The sequence below is a fragment of the Aythya marila genome (genome assembly GCF_965140915.1).
Source record: "Aythya marila genome assembly, chromosome: 1".
Taxonomy (NCBI): Eukaryota; Metazoa; Chordata; class Aves; order Anseriformes; family Anatidae; genus Aythya; species Aythya marila.
The window spans coordinates 44,402,707-44,422,706 of NC_139042.1; the positions used below are offsets into that span (position 1 = coordinate 44,402,707).

A 20,000-nucleotide genomic window follows, 5' to 3' on the forward strand; every position below is an offset into this window, starting at 1 on the left:
TAACAAAATACTAACAAGAAGAAAGGCAGAAGCCATTTTGTGCATTTCTTTGAAAAGACAGATTCAGTGCATGGAAGAGGTGAGGTGGGAGGATCGGCTTATTTCCACCCTAGCTGAAAAGGAAGTCCAAATACCTTTGTGCTTGTCCCGTTTATGCTTTAGCTGTGCTGGATGGGGTCTGATTCTGGCTAGAGCCTGTTCTCGATGGTTCATAAAAATAGGACCAGGAAATACAAGGGGGCCTGAGGAGAAACATTTTGCACATGCATAGGAAAGCTCACAAAATGGAAACAGTGTGTTAAACAAAATTCAAATTAAAAGCAATGACAAAAAAAGAGTAACTATATAATAAATCTTGTTTGTCTAAATTCAAAAAGCCCCAATGAAAAGAAATTCATATCTCTTTATAATAAGACCAAAATAGTATGCATAGAAACAGTGAACATCCCACAGTGATAGCTTTACCTAAATTTTTAAGTATGAAACTCTACTGTAATGGAACTGTAATGGAAACACAGACTCACAGTGGAGTAAAATTTGATAGCAAATATACATTACTGTATTTAATAGTATAAAAGATTAATTATCACGTCTTACTTCCTACAATATTACATTCAAAAACAATAATTTGGAATATCACCTTATCAGTGCTGAATTTAAAGAACATAGCCACACAACTGCTTATCATTACCAGATTTAAAATTCATTTATCAATTATAAAGAAAACAGCAATCCAAAAATAACCGGTTCCATGAGTAAAATCATTCAAATATGATTGTTTTTCTGATCTACTTATCAATCTTGCAATCTATTTAAGTTATTCTTTGAATCTTTCCCATCTATGTAAAAGTCAAATCTTCAAGAGAAGATTCATATTTAAAGAAAGCAATAATGTATTTATTTAATGTTTTCTTCAGATTTTTTATTTTTAATCTAGACCCATGCATAGCTATATTAAGTTTAATCAAAGCTGATTATATGTAGATAATGGAACAGCAATTTTTTGCTTAAATTTGTACTTTCTACTCTACTTTTAACCTTTCTACTAAAGGTTAAGTCTGCCATCAAGAATTTCTTTGGAAGCATCTCCTGCTTCTGGAAGTCAGACATCACATGGAAATCATAGCAAAGGAGCAACTAATTCTGATAAATACCCCACACCATTCCACAGGTCTCCAGACCCAGTCAATGAATGGTCTTTAAAAAAACCCTCCAAGTCAGGCTTTGTGTCACATTTTAAGTGGATTATATGAACCTTTGAAAATTAGTATTCCCTGTTCTTCCCCAAGATTCCCATAGGTAATCTTTATTTACAAATTAATTTAGGCTAACTTTTGGTAAATGCTCATTGTCTCAAGTGTCCTTCCTTCAGCTTTACACCATCAGACCTCTCACTGATAGGGAACAGTATGAACAGAAATTTAAGTGGAAGTTAGGCCAAATCTACCTGCCTTTGGAACCTGCAAATGAAGAAACTTTACACACTGAAGTTGACTAAAGTTGACTTTTTAAAGTTGACTTAAAAAAGAAAAACTATAAATGTGTTAAAAATTAATTACTGCATTTCCTTTCAGCTTTGAATTTCCTACATGTGTTACCTAATATAATGCCTAAAAACCTCATTAGACATCTATGTCTTTTATATACAGCATAGATTTTTGGTTTCATTCAACCATGGAGGTTTTGGTTCACCCTTGGAGTCTCTTTATCCAGTTCAACCAGAATAGGTCAACTTGCTAATTAAGAACCAACTTCTCCTTATGACCAAGAATCATAATTTGTTTTTGATTTACCTTCATCATGAGGCTTCTTCCTCTAGCTGTCTTGCTGTTTTCCTGCTTCTCAGTTTCCTATCAATCCGAGCTTCTGTTTAATAGATGCTTAATACCACCCCATATTCTCAGTTACCATTTTTGGCAAAGACTACCTTCTGCCAGGCCATTTGCTATGCTTAGCATCTCACCTCCTAGTACTTAAATTCACACAAAAAATACTATCTCTTTCTCTCTTTCAAGTTGGAAGGGAGGTACTGAGGCAGACCAGGAAAAGTCAAGAAAGGGGAGAGAGATAAATGACAGGCAAATTACGAAAGCTAGGAATGTTAGGAGGACAAAAGATACTGAGAAAAGCTAGGTGAACAACAGGAGGAAACAGACTGGAGTTGAAAAAGAAAGATAGTGATGGAAGACTAGGACTTGCTTACTACTGAGAAGTTCCTAATGAAATAAAAAGCCCAAGAAACAGAGATTGGACCTGACAATATAACAAAAGTGAAGCTTGAATTAGAAAACAGTTACAAAAAAAGATCCAAGGACTGCAAAGAGTGCAGGTATGAAGTATGTGGGTCTAAGGTATTTGTAGGTAATCAGAATACACGATCTCTAGATAATTTAGACAAAAAATTTCCAAAAATTCCAAAGTTCCAGAAAATGCCTGCATAACATATAGCCCAGGGGACTGGATGCAGCCCTGAACGCAATGTTTGGTATTTTGGCATTAAGAGCAAAGATGGCAAGAGAGAAAATATCAGAAGGACAGAAGGAAACTAAGTATGTTAGGGTAAGTAAAAGAATTATTAGAAATTTTGGAGATAAAGAATATTGGGGATGCATAAAAGGATGGCAGCATACTGCTACTACACTGCTGCCTATAGCCAAGCCCCTCAACAGAATTTCATTCCCTTAGTCAATACGATGACTCTGTAAAGGTGTCCAACCTTCTGACTAAAGCAGCTTTGCTTCTGGATATTCCTATATCCTATATGTTCCCATCAATTACATGAGGAACTCAAGTCCAAAATAAAGTTAAATACAGTATCTCTCCATTTCATAATAATTTGTATCCAATCCATGGAACAGAATGAGTATGTCTATCATTGTTTTTGGCTTTTTATGCATGATAGATCTGTAACGTAATGATAATAAATATCATAGGAAATATCTGCATTTTGATTGTATTATGATGCCTGAATGTTCAGTCATGTGCTGTGAAGAACCTTCTCTCCCTTGAATATAACACCACAGGACACAAACCAATCGAACAATTTATGAAGACTGTGTCTACTTTCTACTTACATCAAAAGTTGCCTGTACAAAGGGAGCAGAGTTTAAGTGCTATTAATTATTTTGGTGGAATGATTCAGCCATACACCATATGCTTCCTTTATTTTGTTAAAAAATGCAGAAAATCATTCAAAAAACTCTTCCAGAAGCTTCTAATGTAGATTTACATAGGGAATAATAACCTATTATTCAGTTATTTTACTAGTTCAGGTTAGAGAGTTAAAGGGATGACAGCCACTAGTAAACTGTAATGTTGCTATTTTAAATCAGTTGCTGTATGATGCCAAATGCTATTCACTCTCTCCCTTTAGTTTTTATAGAATGTTTTCCCATAGCTCCCATATCAAACATCTCAAAGCTATAAATATTAGTTTTTCTTTCTAGGTCCTGCGGGATCCGGGCCTTTCAAAATGGACTTTGGCAGTGAATTAAAAGCATAAAGCAAAAAATGTTAATCAACAGAATTAATTTTATTTTCTAGAAAAATAGAATGTGTTTATTAAACAAAGCAGTTGACTATGGGATAACAGAGTCTCTGTATACACACTTAAGTGCTTTTTTTGCATTCTAGGCCATCTAAGCACTTTGGCAGAATTTCCTCAGAGTTTTCTATTTGATTTGTATTTGTATTTGTTTTATGCATATTTTGATCTCTTCTAGTATCATTCCCTAAACAACTGCTATTTGGCTGGCTGTAGTTACAGAGGACTGAAATTAATGATCTCAAATGGTTACTTAGACCAATGCACTGAATGTAGCAGGTTATGTAAAAAAAAAAACACAACACAATAACATCATTAAAAATTGTATCATAATGTATGTACATAAGCAATATAAATTAAGGTTGCACAAGAAATTTGATTTCTGCCACTCGTTGGTGTTTGATTTCACAATTTATTTATGTTCTTTCAAACACAGTAGCTTTTCAGCACATATTTACTAACTGAATCTCCTACTTTGGATGACACTTTCCATTGTAAATCCCTATTTTTGTCTTCTTGAGTGTTTGTAAGAGAAAGAACAGACTGTTTTAGGAAATAATAAAATACAGAGACAAACGTTTAATATACAAAAAAAAAATACCTATCTAACAGGTCAACAGTACATAAACTTTTAAGGTTATTTCAAAAAATGAAACTGAGGACAAATAGTTAAAAGTGGAACACATTTTACTATGATACTAAGATATCCATACTTCTAGGTTTAAGATAAAAAACAAACAAACAAAAAACAATCTTAATAATCCTACGAGGCCATATTAATTGTTAACTGCACATTCTTTAAAACTGTGTTTTTTTCAGATGATGAGTGGCAATTTATTATCACAGCAGAAACATTTGTGTAAATTGACACTGTGTGATGCAGACACTAAGGTTCATTTTTGTTTTACTGTCCTCTGCTACAGTTTGCTTCTTCTGTTTAAAACACTGAAAGTAAAAATGGATTATATCCAAAAATGGAATCTTCCTTTGTTTTTACAGTTCTTTTCTACTGACAGTTAAAGTGTATAAATCAGGTCTGGAGGAAAAATTGCTAGGGCTTTTTATGGTGAAAAAAAGATGCAGACTAGCCAATACAAGCATGCAAGACAACTGGAGTGGGTATGAGAAAATGAGATGGAAGTAACATTTATGATAATAATTTTGGCACTTTCTCTCTTCTAAATACTTGACTGTATACCTATTGTTAAATGTGAAAGATGCATTTCTGTATGTATAAACATAAGATGAACTAAACCACTAAATATAAAGCAACTGCTTTCACTAACTCTGTGGCAAATCTGAGTTCTAAAACAATAACAAATATAAAGATTTTTATTTTAAAAATTTGCTTAATTAACAATCATCACCTCTTTCAGACAGAAGTCATAAACTCAAGTATAACAATGTAACTTCACAAAACCTTACCTGCTGGTAATTAAGGACAAAAACACACAACCTTCTCTTGAAAGCTTTCTTGAAACAGAAAGTCAGGTATGAGTTTGATACAATTTATATGTATACAAGTACAAAGTTTTTTGTTTTAAGAAACTTTGAAACAAATAAAACTTCCAGGTCCTGAAAGCATCAACATAAATACTTAAATAAATTTATGGAAAAAGCTGCACTAATATTAAATGAAAATTATTGCATATGAATAGACAGTTCTGCTGTATATTTAAGTATATGCTCAGCAATGACATATGCTGAGCAAATATATAAGAATATGCTCAGCAAATAACAGTGTTACTGACAAACTCATTTCAAGCTTGTAGTGGCTTGAGCAGATGTCAGTTAAACAGATTTAAATGATACTCAGCCTGCCACAGTAAAACTAATTGCTGAAATAACTGAATTAGCTACACTTCAGAAAAGTCTAAAATTGCTCAAATATATGAAGCCTCAGATAACACTGTCTCGCTACAGAACAGCTTTGACTAATATCAATCAATTTCCAGATTTCTTTTTCTTCCAAGTGGAGTAAGATTGAAAGAAAATAATTTTCCCCTTCTGTATGGGCATCAAAAGGCAAAACCTAGGTTAAACACCAAATCTGTATCTCAGTAGTGATCATCTAAAAGTTCTACATTACAGGCTGAGCAAGAGTAAAGTAGTGAAATATCAGTGAATGAAGAGGCTGTTTGTAATCACCATATGAACAGCTACTTCTGTATCTTTTAGTGTATTACTTAAATATAGCTCGTTTAAAAAGCTATTTTTAAATTCTCACACCCTTCTAAAACAAAACAAACAAACAAAAAACCCACGACCAACAGATTAATATTTAAGCAATAAACTGAAATTCTACTTCTATTACTTCAAATCCCAACCTGAAAAAAATGCAGGGACAGCTCTCCAGATCAGCTCACTTAGAAAATGGTAATCTAAACTTTGTTACACTTCGTGTGCAATGAGTCCATTAAGGCATAACTTAATATCCTCGAGACTAGACAACCAGTGTTTGATAGAAATGGAAAAACAGCCTAACCATGTTCTGAATGTCCTAACATACAAAACTTCTCATTAGCAGGGGAAAGAAGACATTGCAACTACTTCTACATTCACCTCTCATCACTCCCATCAAGCCCCCTAAACAGCTTGAAAAAAACAGCAAGCATTTGTATGGTACAGTATTGTACACCGGCTTCTCACCAGATTTTAAGAGACAGTGAAAAGCTGATACAAATCCATCAATCATTATATTGGGATATTAGACAGCTATTAGCATAGCCATCTGTATTCATAACAGCTTCTAAATTTCTCAAAAGGTCATATACAAGATTTAAAAATGTGGAATTGATTTTAAGCCCTCTTCACTTGTCTTGCCCCACAGCCGCTGAGCTAGAAGCTGAGTGAAGCAGCTCTAACACTGTGACCAAAAGGAAGCAAAACTGGCCAAGTGAACATACTGCACTACTTGCTGCACTGAAAAGTCCAGAGGAATTTAACCAAGACTAAGGAACTCTTAATTATTTTTTTTTCAAATACTAAATGTATTAACAGAGACTGAAACACTTTTCCATTGCTAATTTTAAGGCTCTAATATGTCACTAAAATAAAACTTCTTTCTTGAGTGAAGGAAAAATATCAAATGATTGTAGACTTACTAATGATTTACTAATTGCAATTCTATTCTGGCAAGTATCATCTAATCTATTGTGGCTGTCATTTCGAGACAAAAAATAAAAAAATAAAAAAGAAGCCTTCAGTTTAAACAGCAAAAATTTCTGAAGTTACTAACCACTCCAAGTTGTGCTGCTAAACAGCACATAAACCCTGTACATTACAACACTGGCAGACTACTTTGATTTGGAAGCTGTTGAAAGATGAGGAGTTAACTGCTCTTGATTGAAAATACAGTAACATTTAACTATGCCATTCATATTACAGCTACCAATGACTACTTTTTCATCCCAAAATGCTGAAATTCACACTTTATGTTTGTTGAACAATGCAAATGAAGTTAAGCATACTCATCATCCTCCACAACAGACCTCTTAAAGGAGTTAAATGATTATACCTGTAGACATAGCCTTCAATTTCTCCCTTAATTCCAATGCAGCACTGTTACAGAGGTAAGTAACTGTAACAAAAGTAAATTTGGAGACATTCTAAGTGTACATTTCAAAAAGATTAAAGCTGCTTTTTTTTTTTTTTTTCTGTTAAAGGAGCACAAATTAGACAACTTGAAACTTGCAATGTGGAAATCAATTTACTTCCAATACTGGTACTCTTATACCTTTTTCCTCCAACTCACTCCTATTTCAACACATTCAGCAGGAGAGGAGTGAGGGGTTTCTTTTTTGTGTGCTTTCTTTGTTTTTGGAATGAAATATTCCCATATTCACTTACAAAGTTTTCAGAGTCATCTTGTCTACAAGACTCTGAAGATCTACTGAGAGAATATTTGTACTGAATAAAGGTCACTACACATAACTGAAGAGTGATCAGCAACATTCAGTGATGGATGCTATTCTTTACTACACAAGAAGCTATCCATGCTTTGTTTCTCCCTGATCTTGCATAAGATAGCAAATACCACACTTTAACACCCAAAACCCTGAAATCATAATCCTAACAAAATCCTACCTACCTGAAGGAAGGCCCCTACAGGAGCTAACCTGGCCTTCAAGCAATCAACTGAAGTTTTCAGAGAAGTGAAAGGTTAAAACCTTCCTTTGGCTTGATGAATAGCTATTTCACCTCGTGAGGATTTGTTCAGTTAAAAATCCACAAATATTAAAACTTCTGGGTATACTAAGCAGCCTGCTTATTCTTTTTTAAAATTAGTATAACTAAGTTTTTTCAGGTTGCAAAACATTTTGCACACCAAAATGAGTATCCAATAGATATTTAAAAGTTCCCAGTCTTTCTCTCTCATGAAAGCAGAAGAGCAACATTAGTTCTCAAGAACAGTGCCGTTCTTTCCACCAATTCATAGAAAACTACAGCATTTGGACAGAGAAGCAACAAAACACCATTTTTTTCATCTGATTAACACTTGATTGTATAAATGAAGATTTCTCTACGTATTCATGAAACACTATTCCCAGCTTAATCGCTTAAGTCATCCTGAACTGAAACAGGAGATTAATCTCCACTCTTCCAACTAGACATACCCACTACCTCCAATATACACAGAGCTATGCAATGTCAGTGCTCTTTGATTCAGATAATGTGGATGCATGCAACAAGCTCTCCAGCAACATCACTTTAACTACAGCCCCCTACACCTATCAAACCAACAATAACAACACGTGCCTAATATTGATCATCTGAGACTTAGATTCAGAACATTTTTAAGAGACATATGGCATACAAAGGGACGAGCTGCTCCGGTTTGCTCTGCTTTTCTTCCCCTTCCCGCCAATTGAAAATTTACTTTCCAGCTCTGTCACTATTACCTTTCTGAGACGCTTTGGTGTCATTAGCTGTCTGTAATATTTGACAGCAGCACGCAGGTCCAGCATGACAGAGAAAAAAATAAAGGCTTCCCCCTTCCTACCTCAAAGCTAAAATTAATTGCAAAGATTCAGAGAAAAATAAATATTCTGTTATCCTCCAGATCTGTAGGCTCTCTTTTCCTTGTTCCTTACTTGTGATAATGCTAGTAATTTCTTACAAGCAAATGAAATAAAACTAAAAGCTGCTCCACAACGTTCACTGGCTTGGACTCTAAGAAACAAGTTTGATCACAATGTACATTATATCTTAGGAAAAAAAAAAACTAACTAAATCTTAAAAGGAGTTATTTTTAAAAAATACTAATCAGACATTAGTGACAGAATCAAAATGTAGCATTACTAACACAGCAGAAGCTTAAACAACATAAAATTTCAACAAAACTGTTCCTCTCCCCAGTGCAGAATAATATTAGCAACCACATCAGCATGCTTCGGTAAAATATTACGAGTTCTATCAATCTAAAATCTCTCAACTTCAATTAATTAACAGATTAAGATTCTGAGATATATTAAAAAAGAACAGCACTGAAAACTTGTTTAAACACAGTCTGTTTGTTTAGAATGTCAGCAATAATTCCTGAGGTAGGTAATATAAAAATCGGTAAAATTTTGAAATGATCAAGTGTTTTTTGATTAATTTCATCAGTGTATTGGATCATTTCAGGCTATTCAAATAAAGAAAATTTCACTTTACAAAACAAGCAATTTTGCCTTATATGTAGTATAAAAATTCATTAATAATTTATAATAAATAATTCATACTATAGAAAATGAGCACTGGACAAGCTTGCAGACATTTTAAGTCTTTCTGTATAAAGACAGTTTAAGCATTCACAGTAAATAATTATTATTCCATTTTGAAACAACAAAAGTGAAAATTGAATATATAATATTAATACCAAATGCTACTCTTCACCATTGAAATTTTAATGAATGCACATTAACAAATGCATAGACTTCTCCCAATTTTCCTAAAGAAAGCTAAATAACATAAGCTAGTTTTTTATGTTCTGATTTGTGTTTGATTACTCTATCAGCCTACTTAGCAAAATTAGTTAATATCCATTCTTAGAAAACAGAGTAAGTTTGCTTAGACTATTCAAGCCTCTCATCATTAAGTCACTTACCTCTTCCTTCTTCCAATCTATGTCTCCTGTTTACACGCTGCCGCTTTTCTTCTTGCCGTAACTGAAGGTGTTCTTCAATATTAACTCCGGGAACAGGGACAGCTACATTAAGAAAATGAAACAATTTTTAAAGATAGTTTTACATATTAGGAGAGTAATAAACCCCAGTGGAAGTTTAGTAAATGGAAACTGAAGAAAACTTCCTACCTGCCCCTTATATGGCTCTTACAAAATATTTAGAAAGAAAGAAAAAAAAAAGAGATGAGCAATATTTCTTAAGAGTACTAGGCCTTTTCTCTGAATTTTCTGATTTTCATGAATCTGCCACAATTTCAGCATTACTGATTAGTATTTAGCAATTTTTAAATTTAGTAATTAAAAAAAAGAAATAGTTATTTTTATCAGGCATATTACATATTTATAGTTAGTTATCTATTATCATAGTTATTGCAGTATTTCCCCCCAAAAAATCAGAAAGGTTTATTAACAAACATAAACACAAATGACAAACATAAAAAATAATAAAATTAAATGTTAATATTTTAAAATATAAATCACTTAAACTATAAAAATATCTGATCTATTTAAAATGTTTTGAAAACATGGTTAAGAATGCTTTAGCGCCATATGCTCTGTCCTTACAAACATGTGATTACTTTAACAGAATATATCTGTATGTAAATCCTGACTTCTTTAACAGCTAGCTAATTTAATATGAATTCAAAAGGTACTGATAAGCACTTTTGTGCTGTGGATCACCTTAAATGAACACAAGAACAGAACTGCTGTTTGCACTGCCTTTCTTCAATGTTTCTTTGGGAAACTGTAGCAATTTTATGTACATATATAAACTGTGCCCCTGACATCAGATAAAACAGAATGCACCTTGAAGCACTGTCACTTTTCTCCAGGCGAATGTGAGTCAATCAATTCAATGCCCTCACCTTAAACTATGCCAAGCCCAACACAGGACCAAGAGCTACCTATTCTGCTAGGAGAGGAGTTAGCAAAGCAGGGGTAAACGTAAAAACCTTAACTCATCCTTGGTCATGCATGAAAATAGAGCTGGTAAGCAGAGATGCTGTTGTTACATTAACTGCCAGTGCAATACAGCATAAATCTACTTCTGTAACATTAAGGTATCTTTAGTGTTAGAATAACTTATCAAGAGAAACATTCCAGTTAACTTTTATGTGGAAAAAAACTCACATTCAAATTATAGCATGAGATTTTCGATGGCTACTTTTCAAAAAAGATAAAAATAAAAATTGGTGAGATGCACAAATATTTTAACTTAAGCATATTATTATTTTGCGCTCCTTTTCTATATCAGATACTACTTCTACGCAGGATTAAGGCCTCTACCTTAAATCTAAAAAAAGAAGGAAGAAAGAATAAATATAAAAAATATATATAAAAAAAATAAAGAAATAAGGAAGAAAAGTTGGACCTAGCAAAATCTCCTAAAATCTGTAACTGCCTAGATGCAAATGCAGAGAATATTAAAAATGCTGTTATAACAGATCTTATAATAAGGAAAGACTTAAGGTGGTGTTCCTTACGTGCATACGCATTTTTCATTTATTTCCATACTCCTGGCAACATACCTACCCCAAAAAATTCTAATTTCAAGAAATTATATTTCCCATCTTTTGCCTCTCTCCAAAAATGATAAGATTACAGAAAAACACAGGTTATCAAAAATGGGCAAGAACAACTTTGTAGGATCAGTCTTAGTATCCTAACCACACAGGTCAAAATGGCACACTTGTATCTATAGTAAAGGAAAATTTGAAACGTTTCACTTACCAGAATGATCCCACTTTTCTACAGTAACAATAAATAAATCTGTCTGATAAGTTATATTTTATCCATTTTAACACTATTATACTAAAATTACCATGTAAGTCCAGAAGTTGCAAGGAAAGAACTGCATTAGTTATGGTAAAGTTTTTATCATACAACACAAAAAAAATTAAAATGCAAGCAAAAGTATTAACTGAAAAGAACACCTATTTCTACACGAACCTGTTATTCCAACTCAGGTTTCAAAAGTCAGCAATAAGACTGATTTATTTAAAGAGTACAAACAGAAGTATCAAAGGAAACAAATGAAAAAAAAAAAACAAAACACTTCAACTGGAAATAAAAAATTGTAGTAAGATAAAAAAAAAAAAAGTAATCTTCCTAATTTCATATCACTTACCCAGTAAGAGATCTAAAGGTATCATCTCTTTTACAGCATCAAGGATTCCTCTTTGCCTTGCCTCCTGGCCATCCAGTTCTCTAGCACACGCCTTGCAGCAGCCACATACAGCGCAGCCCGACTCACCTGAGCCACAGCCACAGATTCTGCAGCAAACAGAGTTGCTTTATCAACACCTTTAATCCTCATGCATTATTGATGCCTTGGTAATTAAAACATTCATGCTCACAGACAGAACAAACTAATAACTTAATTCTTCCCAAGAAAAACAAAAAGTATAACTAGTTTAAATCCTAGATGCTGTTGCATGGTGCCTGGGAGCATACACTGACGATACACACCTGTACTGACTTCTCAGCGTAATGTTTCTTCATTTAATTAAATGCACACTACATGAAAACACAAACAGGGAAACAGTGAGCACATGCAATGCTGGAGAAAGTAATGGCAATGTGCAAAGCAGTGGTCCCTTTATGTTGCTCAAACCTGAAGTAACAGATAAAATCAAATGGAAGACCAAGATAAAATCTTCCATCATAGGACAAAGAAAGGTTATCCCGTAGCCAACATCTCTGTAAGTAAAACACAATAGTTCAATTGGAAGGGGCCTACACAGATCATTAGGTCCAACAGCCTGACTCACCACTTTAGAACTAATCAAAACTTAAAGCATATTAATAAGGGCATTATGTAAAAGCCTCTTGAACACTGACAGGCCTTAGCAATCAAGCACCTTGCTAGGTGCTTGGGTCAAACCAGCGTTTGACCAACCTCACAGCATTTTTCCAATGTCCAGTCTCAACTTCTCCTGGCGCAGCTTTGTGCCATTCCCTCACGGCACATCCTTGGTTACCACAAATAAGAAGCCAGCACTTCCCTCTCCACTTCCCCTCCTCGGGAAGATGCAGAGGGCAACGAGGTTACCTCTGAGCCTCCTTTCCTCCAAACTAGACAACCCAAGTGTCCTCAGCCTCTCCGTGCCTTCCCGCGCTGTTATCAGCTTTGCTGCCCTCCTCTGGACACACTCAAGTATCTTGACACCATTTTTATATTGTGGGGCCCAGAACTGTATGCAATATTCAAGATGAGGCCACAACAATGCTAAATATGGCAGAAGAATTTTGCCACTCTTTTGACTGGCTCGCCATGTGGTTTGCTCTCTTGGCTGCCAGGGCACATTGCTGGCTCATGTAGGGCCTGCTGTCAACCAGCACCCTCAGACCCCTTTCTGCAGGGCTGCTCTCTGGTCACTCATCTCCCAGTCCGTACCTTTGTCCAGCATTACTCTGTCCCATGTGCAGAACCCAGCATTTTCCTTTGTTGCTGACTGTCCAATGCTCCACTCTGTCTAGGTCCCTCTGTAAGGCCTCTCATCCCCCCAGAGTCAACAGCACCTCCCAGTTCAGTATCAGCATCCTTAGCAAACTTTCTAAGGATATGTTCAGCTTCTGTGTCCAGATCATCAACAAAATTGTTGAACAGAATTGGCCCTTGAATTCTGCTCTTGGGAACACCGCTGGTGACCAGACGGCAGCCAAATGTAGTCGCATTCACTACGACTCTGAGTTTTGCTGTTCAGCTAGTTCACCACTCGGTGAGTGGTGAACAGGTTCAGAGCATGAACCTGTTCAAATCACAGCTGGACAATTTACCCAGAATGACACTGTGAGGGGCAGTAGCAAAGGCCTTACTGAAACCCAGAAAAATTACATCCACCTCCTTCCCTTCATTCACTAAGCAGGTGACCTTATCGCACAAGATCAAATTACTAAGGCAGGACTTTTCCTTCATGAACCCATGTTGACTACGTCTGATAATAGCTTTGTTCTCTAAGTGCCTTTCTAGTGACATGTTTGTCAAGAGACAACCTATATTGTTACTCATATTCAACAGCTTCTAGTAAAACAAAAGGTATATCCTAAAGAAATTTTTTAAAAGCATTTAAATAAGCTCCAACCATTACAAGCTATTTGCAAAAAAAAAAATCACTTATTTTTGATTTTAAAAGCACATACCTGTTTGAATAAATTATCTTAGACTGAAGTTTAAGAACACAACAGCTCGGTTTGAATTCAACACATGCTTTACCTGTTCAACCCACTACAGTAAGTCTATTTCCTTATGTCTGCTTACCCTCCAGGAACTCTGTCAGGACGGCCACTACTAACGCAGCTAGCTCCATAGCCTGTGCAATCCCCACATACAGTGCACACCATGCACTGCTCCAGCTTCCATTTATGCATGCCTGGAGGACACATCATGGACTTCTCATCTTTTTCATCGAGTTCCTCCTCTAGATCTTCATCCATTGCTGTTGCCATGTTCTCAACTCCAAAACCTAATTGGGATATTGAAAGAATAAACAGCTGTTTTCAGAGCTCAGCAATGGCTACTGAAAAAGATCTGAAGAACACTCACAGATCAGATTTTAAAAGGAACAACTACAAATGCCTGATTTATACGCTCAGTCAGCACAACGACACCTCTGAAACTTTTCCAAGCGTGAGCTGGTGCATGTATTTAGCCTTCACAACTAAGAAAAGGAATAATGAGGTTTGGTTTTATTCAGTTGTTCTTAAAGAAAAGCTTTTTCGCAAACAAAATAAAAGTTTGTGTGCATGTGCATTTGTGCATGCCTGTTTTGTTGTTTTTTGTTTTGTTTTGTTTTTTAAGTACACTGTATGTGCTTAAGCTTTAGTATTAGAATTATATTTTAAATAAATATAGTTATGTTTTTTTACTTGTGATATTTTCCAGCACACAAAACAAAAGGAAAAATCTAGGTTCCTCACCTTTTCCTCCCTGGCTCATGGAGCCTGTGTCTCTTCCACATTGTCCTTTATTATTTACGCCAAATGTCCAAACTTCTCCGTTTTTCATTAATACACAGGTGTGAGCTTTGCCCATGGCTACTTGAGTCACAAAGTGTCCTTTCAAATCTGTTACTAAACCTATATGACACAGAGCAGTTGAGTGATAAATTGCACTTTCTACCTGAGATGAAAACTTCTGCAATATTACACAATTATTAATGAGTACTGACAACTTTTAAATTAACAGTAAGGGAAAAGAATAATGGATAAGCAAAACAAGTGCTAGAGTAAGAAGTGAAAAGAGAATTAGTTCTAGATTATGTCTCCTGCAAAAAGAAAAAAGCCAGAAGCAAACTAAGCCCTGCTCCAAATCACTAATTTTGAAAAACAATGTCATATTAAGAACACAACTGATTTTAATTCTTTTCCCTTACTGGATGCATTCATTTGGGAGTTCGTCCCTGGTGGAGTATGTCCCTATATATTTTTACAGAACTTAAGGAAACTCAGTCTCGTCTTTCTATCTTTCTGTCATATCTGGCTGAATCAGCAGCAATTCAGAAATTCATTAGGAGAGTAAGAAACATACAGACATCATTTCCACAGGTAAAAAACTTCAAACTAATTTAAATTACTCTACTTGAGAAATCATTTAAAAGACAAATATTAGCTTACTTGTACTATCAGAGTAAATGGCATCTTTTCCAAACATGTAGAGTTCTCCATCTTTTGAAATCACAGAACTGCTTCCATTATTGCAAGCTGTAGATATCACAATCTTTCCTTCCATTTTGATGATTTTTTTAGGCTTATATGGTTTTGACTGCCGTCTGCTTTTAGCTTTAAATAAATTAAATTACAAGTTATTTTTCAAGAAAGCTCTGAATGCATAATAACATCTTTTATACAAATAGGGCTTAGTTTTCAGATTGCTACTGAAAAAAATCCATCTATATGATCTCCTGGTCTAATTTTTGTTGGATTGCACTGGCTTCTCTCTAAAAATTCAATTGCAAAAAGAAGTCATGAGTTGGTATCTTTCAGTAATGAACCTTCATGGTTTTTTGTTTTTGTTTTTATTATATATACACTGAACTAACCTCATACTTCATGAGGTTTACAAACCAATATGTAGTGCAAAAAAAAACCCAAAATTACTAAAAAGTCTTCAGTGCCACCTCAGAAAAATATGTGACAATATATGCAAAGTAAGCTATACGATTAAAAGTTTTGTTGTTATTTTCTAAAGAAAAATATTAAATTATCTGTTTATTAAAATGATGTTTAAAAACAGTTGAGTCTTAACAGATTCCTCTAAGGAGAAAAGAGAAGTACTAAAAATTATTAAAAAACAACAGCAAAAACAACAAAAAGATTGTTTGCACTCTGTTCTTAAACAAAACAATAAAAGAATGGCTAAAGACCAGATAAAACAATTAACAGCTACTATTCCTGCCTATGAGCATTTACCCAAGTCAGAGGACTGTGAGCTACCTTTAATTGCTAACAGTTAACATTCTCTACAGAGAAAGTGTACACGCACTTTGCAGGCAGAAAAACGATCTTCCTACCTAGGTTTAAAAGAAATCAGAAAAAAAATTGTAAAGTTTGAGCCACTCAAAGCCAAATGACAGAGTGACAAAGACAACTAGATCAGTCTGAACAGAGTTGAAGTTTTAAAAGAACTGAGAATAGCCTGATCAGGTTCCTGATCTTATTCTCCAGAAAAAAAGACCTAGTGCTGAGGTCCACTTCAATTTCCCTTACTCAAACAAAAGCAGTGACAGCAATTTACTTCAAAGTGCTAAACTTCTGTTTCATCTGAAATTGTAATTAATTTAATACAACAAAAAGAATCATTTCTCTTTAGGTAACTTCCAAATAATTGCCCAAGGAAATCTTGAAATTTCTGCTTTTAATTACATTTTCTGATTTTTTTTTGCCCCAAATGATTAAATCTCTTATATTTACTCTAAATTTACTGAAGGAAGAAATACGATTTCGTTCCATGCGATTTTCAGTAGATTTGCATTTAAAACTCTACAGGGTTGCTGTGGCTGATACCATGTTTGTTATCCACAGACTTTTATACAGGAGTAATATTAACTTTCTGTCCCCTGAGAACATTCAAGAATCCCCTCTACATGTGTCAAATATGTTATAATATAATATGTTCTTGCCTGTATTTTAGTTATGCCATATGGGAAAAAATATACATTCTTGGAGAATACTGTCTGTTCTGTGTAGTTAGTCCTTCACAGTAACACTAGGCTATAGATGTTTTGTTTCAAAATAAGTTAGGCCAAACCTTGCATATGGAGCCCAATGAGTTGTAGTTAGCAACTTCATTGAAAGGTAAAACTACTATACAGTTAATTGAGATAAAGCTGGGTTCAACCTCATGTTGTATATATATATATACAACAAATATATATATATATACAATATATATATACACCCCACACATACACAATTGAAATCTATTTTAAAATTCTATTTTAAATTCTAACCATCTATTACTGCATAAAGAGTTCAATTTGATAGTTCTGACTAACTACACTGAGGCACAAAAAATTCAGTACTATTAAAGTCTTTACCATTCCCCACCCCACCTAAATCTCACACAAACAAACACAACAGTCTGTTTCCAAAAGTGAAATATTTAATTTTGGAGGTAATTTTTGTATTATTTTTCTATAATTTCTCCATAACAGAGAAATATCTGCTGGCAAAACACCAGTTTACAAAGTTCTCTAAAACAACAGCGAAGAGGCAAAAGTTTGGGTCTTCAGATTTTTAGACAAATTCCCAGACTGCATGGCCTCTTGACTGAACACGACTGACTTTTATCAAAACAACATTAAAATAGCACTCCCACCACAGAATCCAAACTGTACTAAAAATGAGTTCAACATCATTAGCTGAGAGAAGCAGTGATGCTGGTTGTATATTGGGGTAAAATTCAAACCCAGCAATATTTAATGTCATTGAAAAACTTTACTGAAATACAAGAAAGTTCACAAGAGTCAAGTTTTCAGAAACATCCAATTTTTGCTTAAAGCATAACTTCACAAAGTTATGTGCTCATACACAAAATCTCCTTAGTATGTGGTAAGTACTTTAATAGAACTCTCAAAAACTTTTCCTATAAAATGTATCTATTATATAAAATAATTCTACCGATGGCATGCTTTCAAATTCTTGGAAAATGTTAACAATTTTCCTTTGAAATTAAAAAGCAGTTGATAGGCTTTTAACAAGTACTGATCAAGCAACCTAATACATACTTGATTCTCCATCCTCTCCTTTACTAGCAGAACCTGTGAAGAATATACTTCCATCATCTGCAACAAGTAAGGCATGTGAACCATCATGTCCAACCGAGAACTGAATAATCTTTGGAGATTTCGTGATTGGTAGTTCAACCCATTTTCCTGCTGAAGGACCACCTTGTTTGATTCCAAGGCTTTGATATTTGCCAGTATAATAAATCTAGGAAAAAAACAGTATATCATTTGCAGTTACACCACAACACTTCAACATGTATCAGTTTGAAGCTGATTTCAAAACACATGGAACTTTTTCTGATATCTCTATCTCTATCCTATACCTATGAATTTTGATTTAATGAGAGGAACATCCTAATTAGATTCTACTTGGTTTGAAATATGCATTCTACTGAGAAACAGATAGTTTTAGTATCTAATTGTTTGGCTTTACAAATTAAATACACAAGAAGAAACTGTTCGAGAGAAACTATTAAGAGGAAACTAAGCGTTAAAAAACATTTAAGAGAAATGTCTCTGTAAAAGCAATGTGGTATAAAAACAACATAAATAATTAAAATCACTGATTTTTTATGAATGCTAATATGCTTATATATATAAAAAACTTATTTTCAGTAAATGCAGTGAGCACGTGAACAGTAACATAAAACACAATTTGTCACTTGAACAAATACAAAATGACTGATGTGGACAAAAGACTTCCTCTGGACAGTACTATGAAATAGGTGTGTTAACATATGTAGGCACTTAAAGCCATTTTTCATTATGTCTTGTACAGTGTATTTTATGCTTAAACACACAACTTAAGAGACCAAAACTAGGAAGTTTGCTGACTTTAACTACACGAGAGATCTTAGTCTGAAGATCAAAATAATTTGTCTCCACCTGTAGTCTGAAGAGTTCTAGCTTGACCAAATTCTAGGTTTCATATTATTAAATTTTACTGGGAAAAAGTAATTAAGCTTATATGTGACCATTTTCATGAATCTCACTGTTGTGAGCATAACAATCTCACTGTTGTGGCATAACAAAGCCTCCTTCCAGTACAGCAACAAAATTCTGAGCACAGGAAAACAAAGATCTATGCTTATACATGTGAAATAACATTGCTTTTCCAAACCGACATAGAAACACATTAAATAATGTCAAAAAGTCATGGTGAAAGTAAGCGAAACTATTTCTAAATTTCAGTGAATGTGCAAGCACCCCTGAAAAACAGTCTCTACTAAGCAGAACCAATGTATCAAATGACTTAAAATCAAACAAAAACTTCTTATGGGGGAAATTTCATGATAATTGTCTGAAGGACCTGAAAAAACAGACTGAGACGTAAGTGGCTATTGTTAGATGGCTTATGGAAAGTCATGAGGAAGTCAAGATTTTTGCAAGTGTGCTAATACATCATTTGTTGACAAAAGGTAATCTCTCTCCCTGAAATCTAGAACAAAACCCCACACTGTCTCCAAGTAAGAGTGACTGTAGAAATTCCTATAAATTCAACCAAAAAAGCCACCAATTACCCAGGGGTTCCAACTTCATCTACTTATGTTTTCAAATAATTATTTGCATTTTTCCCTTTCAAGAGGACTCTGAAAAAAAATTTAAATACAGTCATATAAATTCATTCTAACATATTAAGAAGGCAAAAAGAAATTGTTGAAAATAGTAATTAAATTAAAAAAAAATAGAAATATGTTGATGCTGTTTACTACAAAACATTTTTAATACCTTTCCACTAGCAGTTTTCATAAGGGCAAACTCTCTTCCAGCACCAAGGACAGCCGATTCCTCATCAAACCCTGTACCTGTGCAAGGAAGAAGGCAGTTAACCAGTCAGTTTTACCAGGCAGTTCCACAGACTAGTTAATGGACTCTCCATCAGGGAGAGTTTGTAACAACAAAGGTTCTAAGAAAGCTGCAAGTGAAACAAATTTTGCTGCCAGAAGGCTTACTGGGCTAGACATGGTGGAGTTGTTCAAACAGGAAAAAAACACTAATGTAAGAGCAACTGCACTTGGTCAGACAAAAGGTCCACGTAGCCAAACATCCTTTTGTTCTGCCA

At 34.4% G+C, this 20,000-nt stretch overlaps 1 protein-coding gene across 13 annotated transcripts in view; it reads right to left on the bottom strand.

Moving 5' to 3' along the window:
- Window positions 1-20,000, bottom strand: part of MYCBP2 (MYC binding protein 2) — a 193,871-nt gene that overhangs the window by 125,371 nt on the left and 48,500 nt on the right. For 11 of the 13 annotated variants that reach the window (XM_082784820.1, XM_082784815.1, XM_082784824.1 and 8 more), the window contains exons 11-18: window positions 19,667-19,743; window positions 17,939-18,143; window positions 15,327-15,491; window positions 14,631-14,789; window positions 13,972-14,176; window positions 11,839-11,984; window positions 9,633-9,734; window positions 135-242 (exon numbers count right to left, since the gene is read on the bottom strand). In XM_082784820.1, coding sequence (XP_082640946.1) covers window positions 135-242; window positions 9,633-9,734; window positions 11,839-11,984; window positions 13,972-14,176; window positions 14,631-14,789; window positions 15,327-15,491; window positions 17,939-18,143; window positions 19,667-19,743 — 1,167 coding nt within the window. The remainder of the gene's footprint in view (window positions 1-134; window positions 243-9,632; window positions 9,735-11,838; window positions 11,985-13,971; window positions 14,177-14,630; window positions 14,790-15,326; window positions 15,492-17,938; window positions 18,144-19,666; window positions 19,744-20,000) is intronic. The other 2 variants (XM_082784816.1, XM_082784822.1) reach the window with 1 other exon arrangement.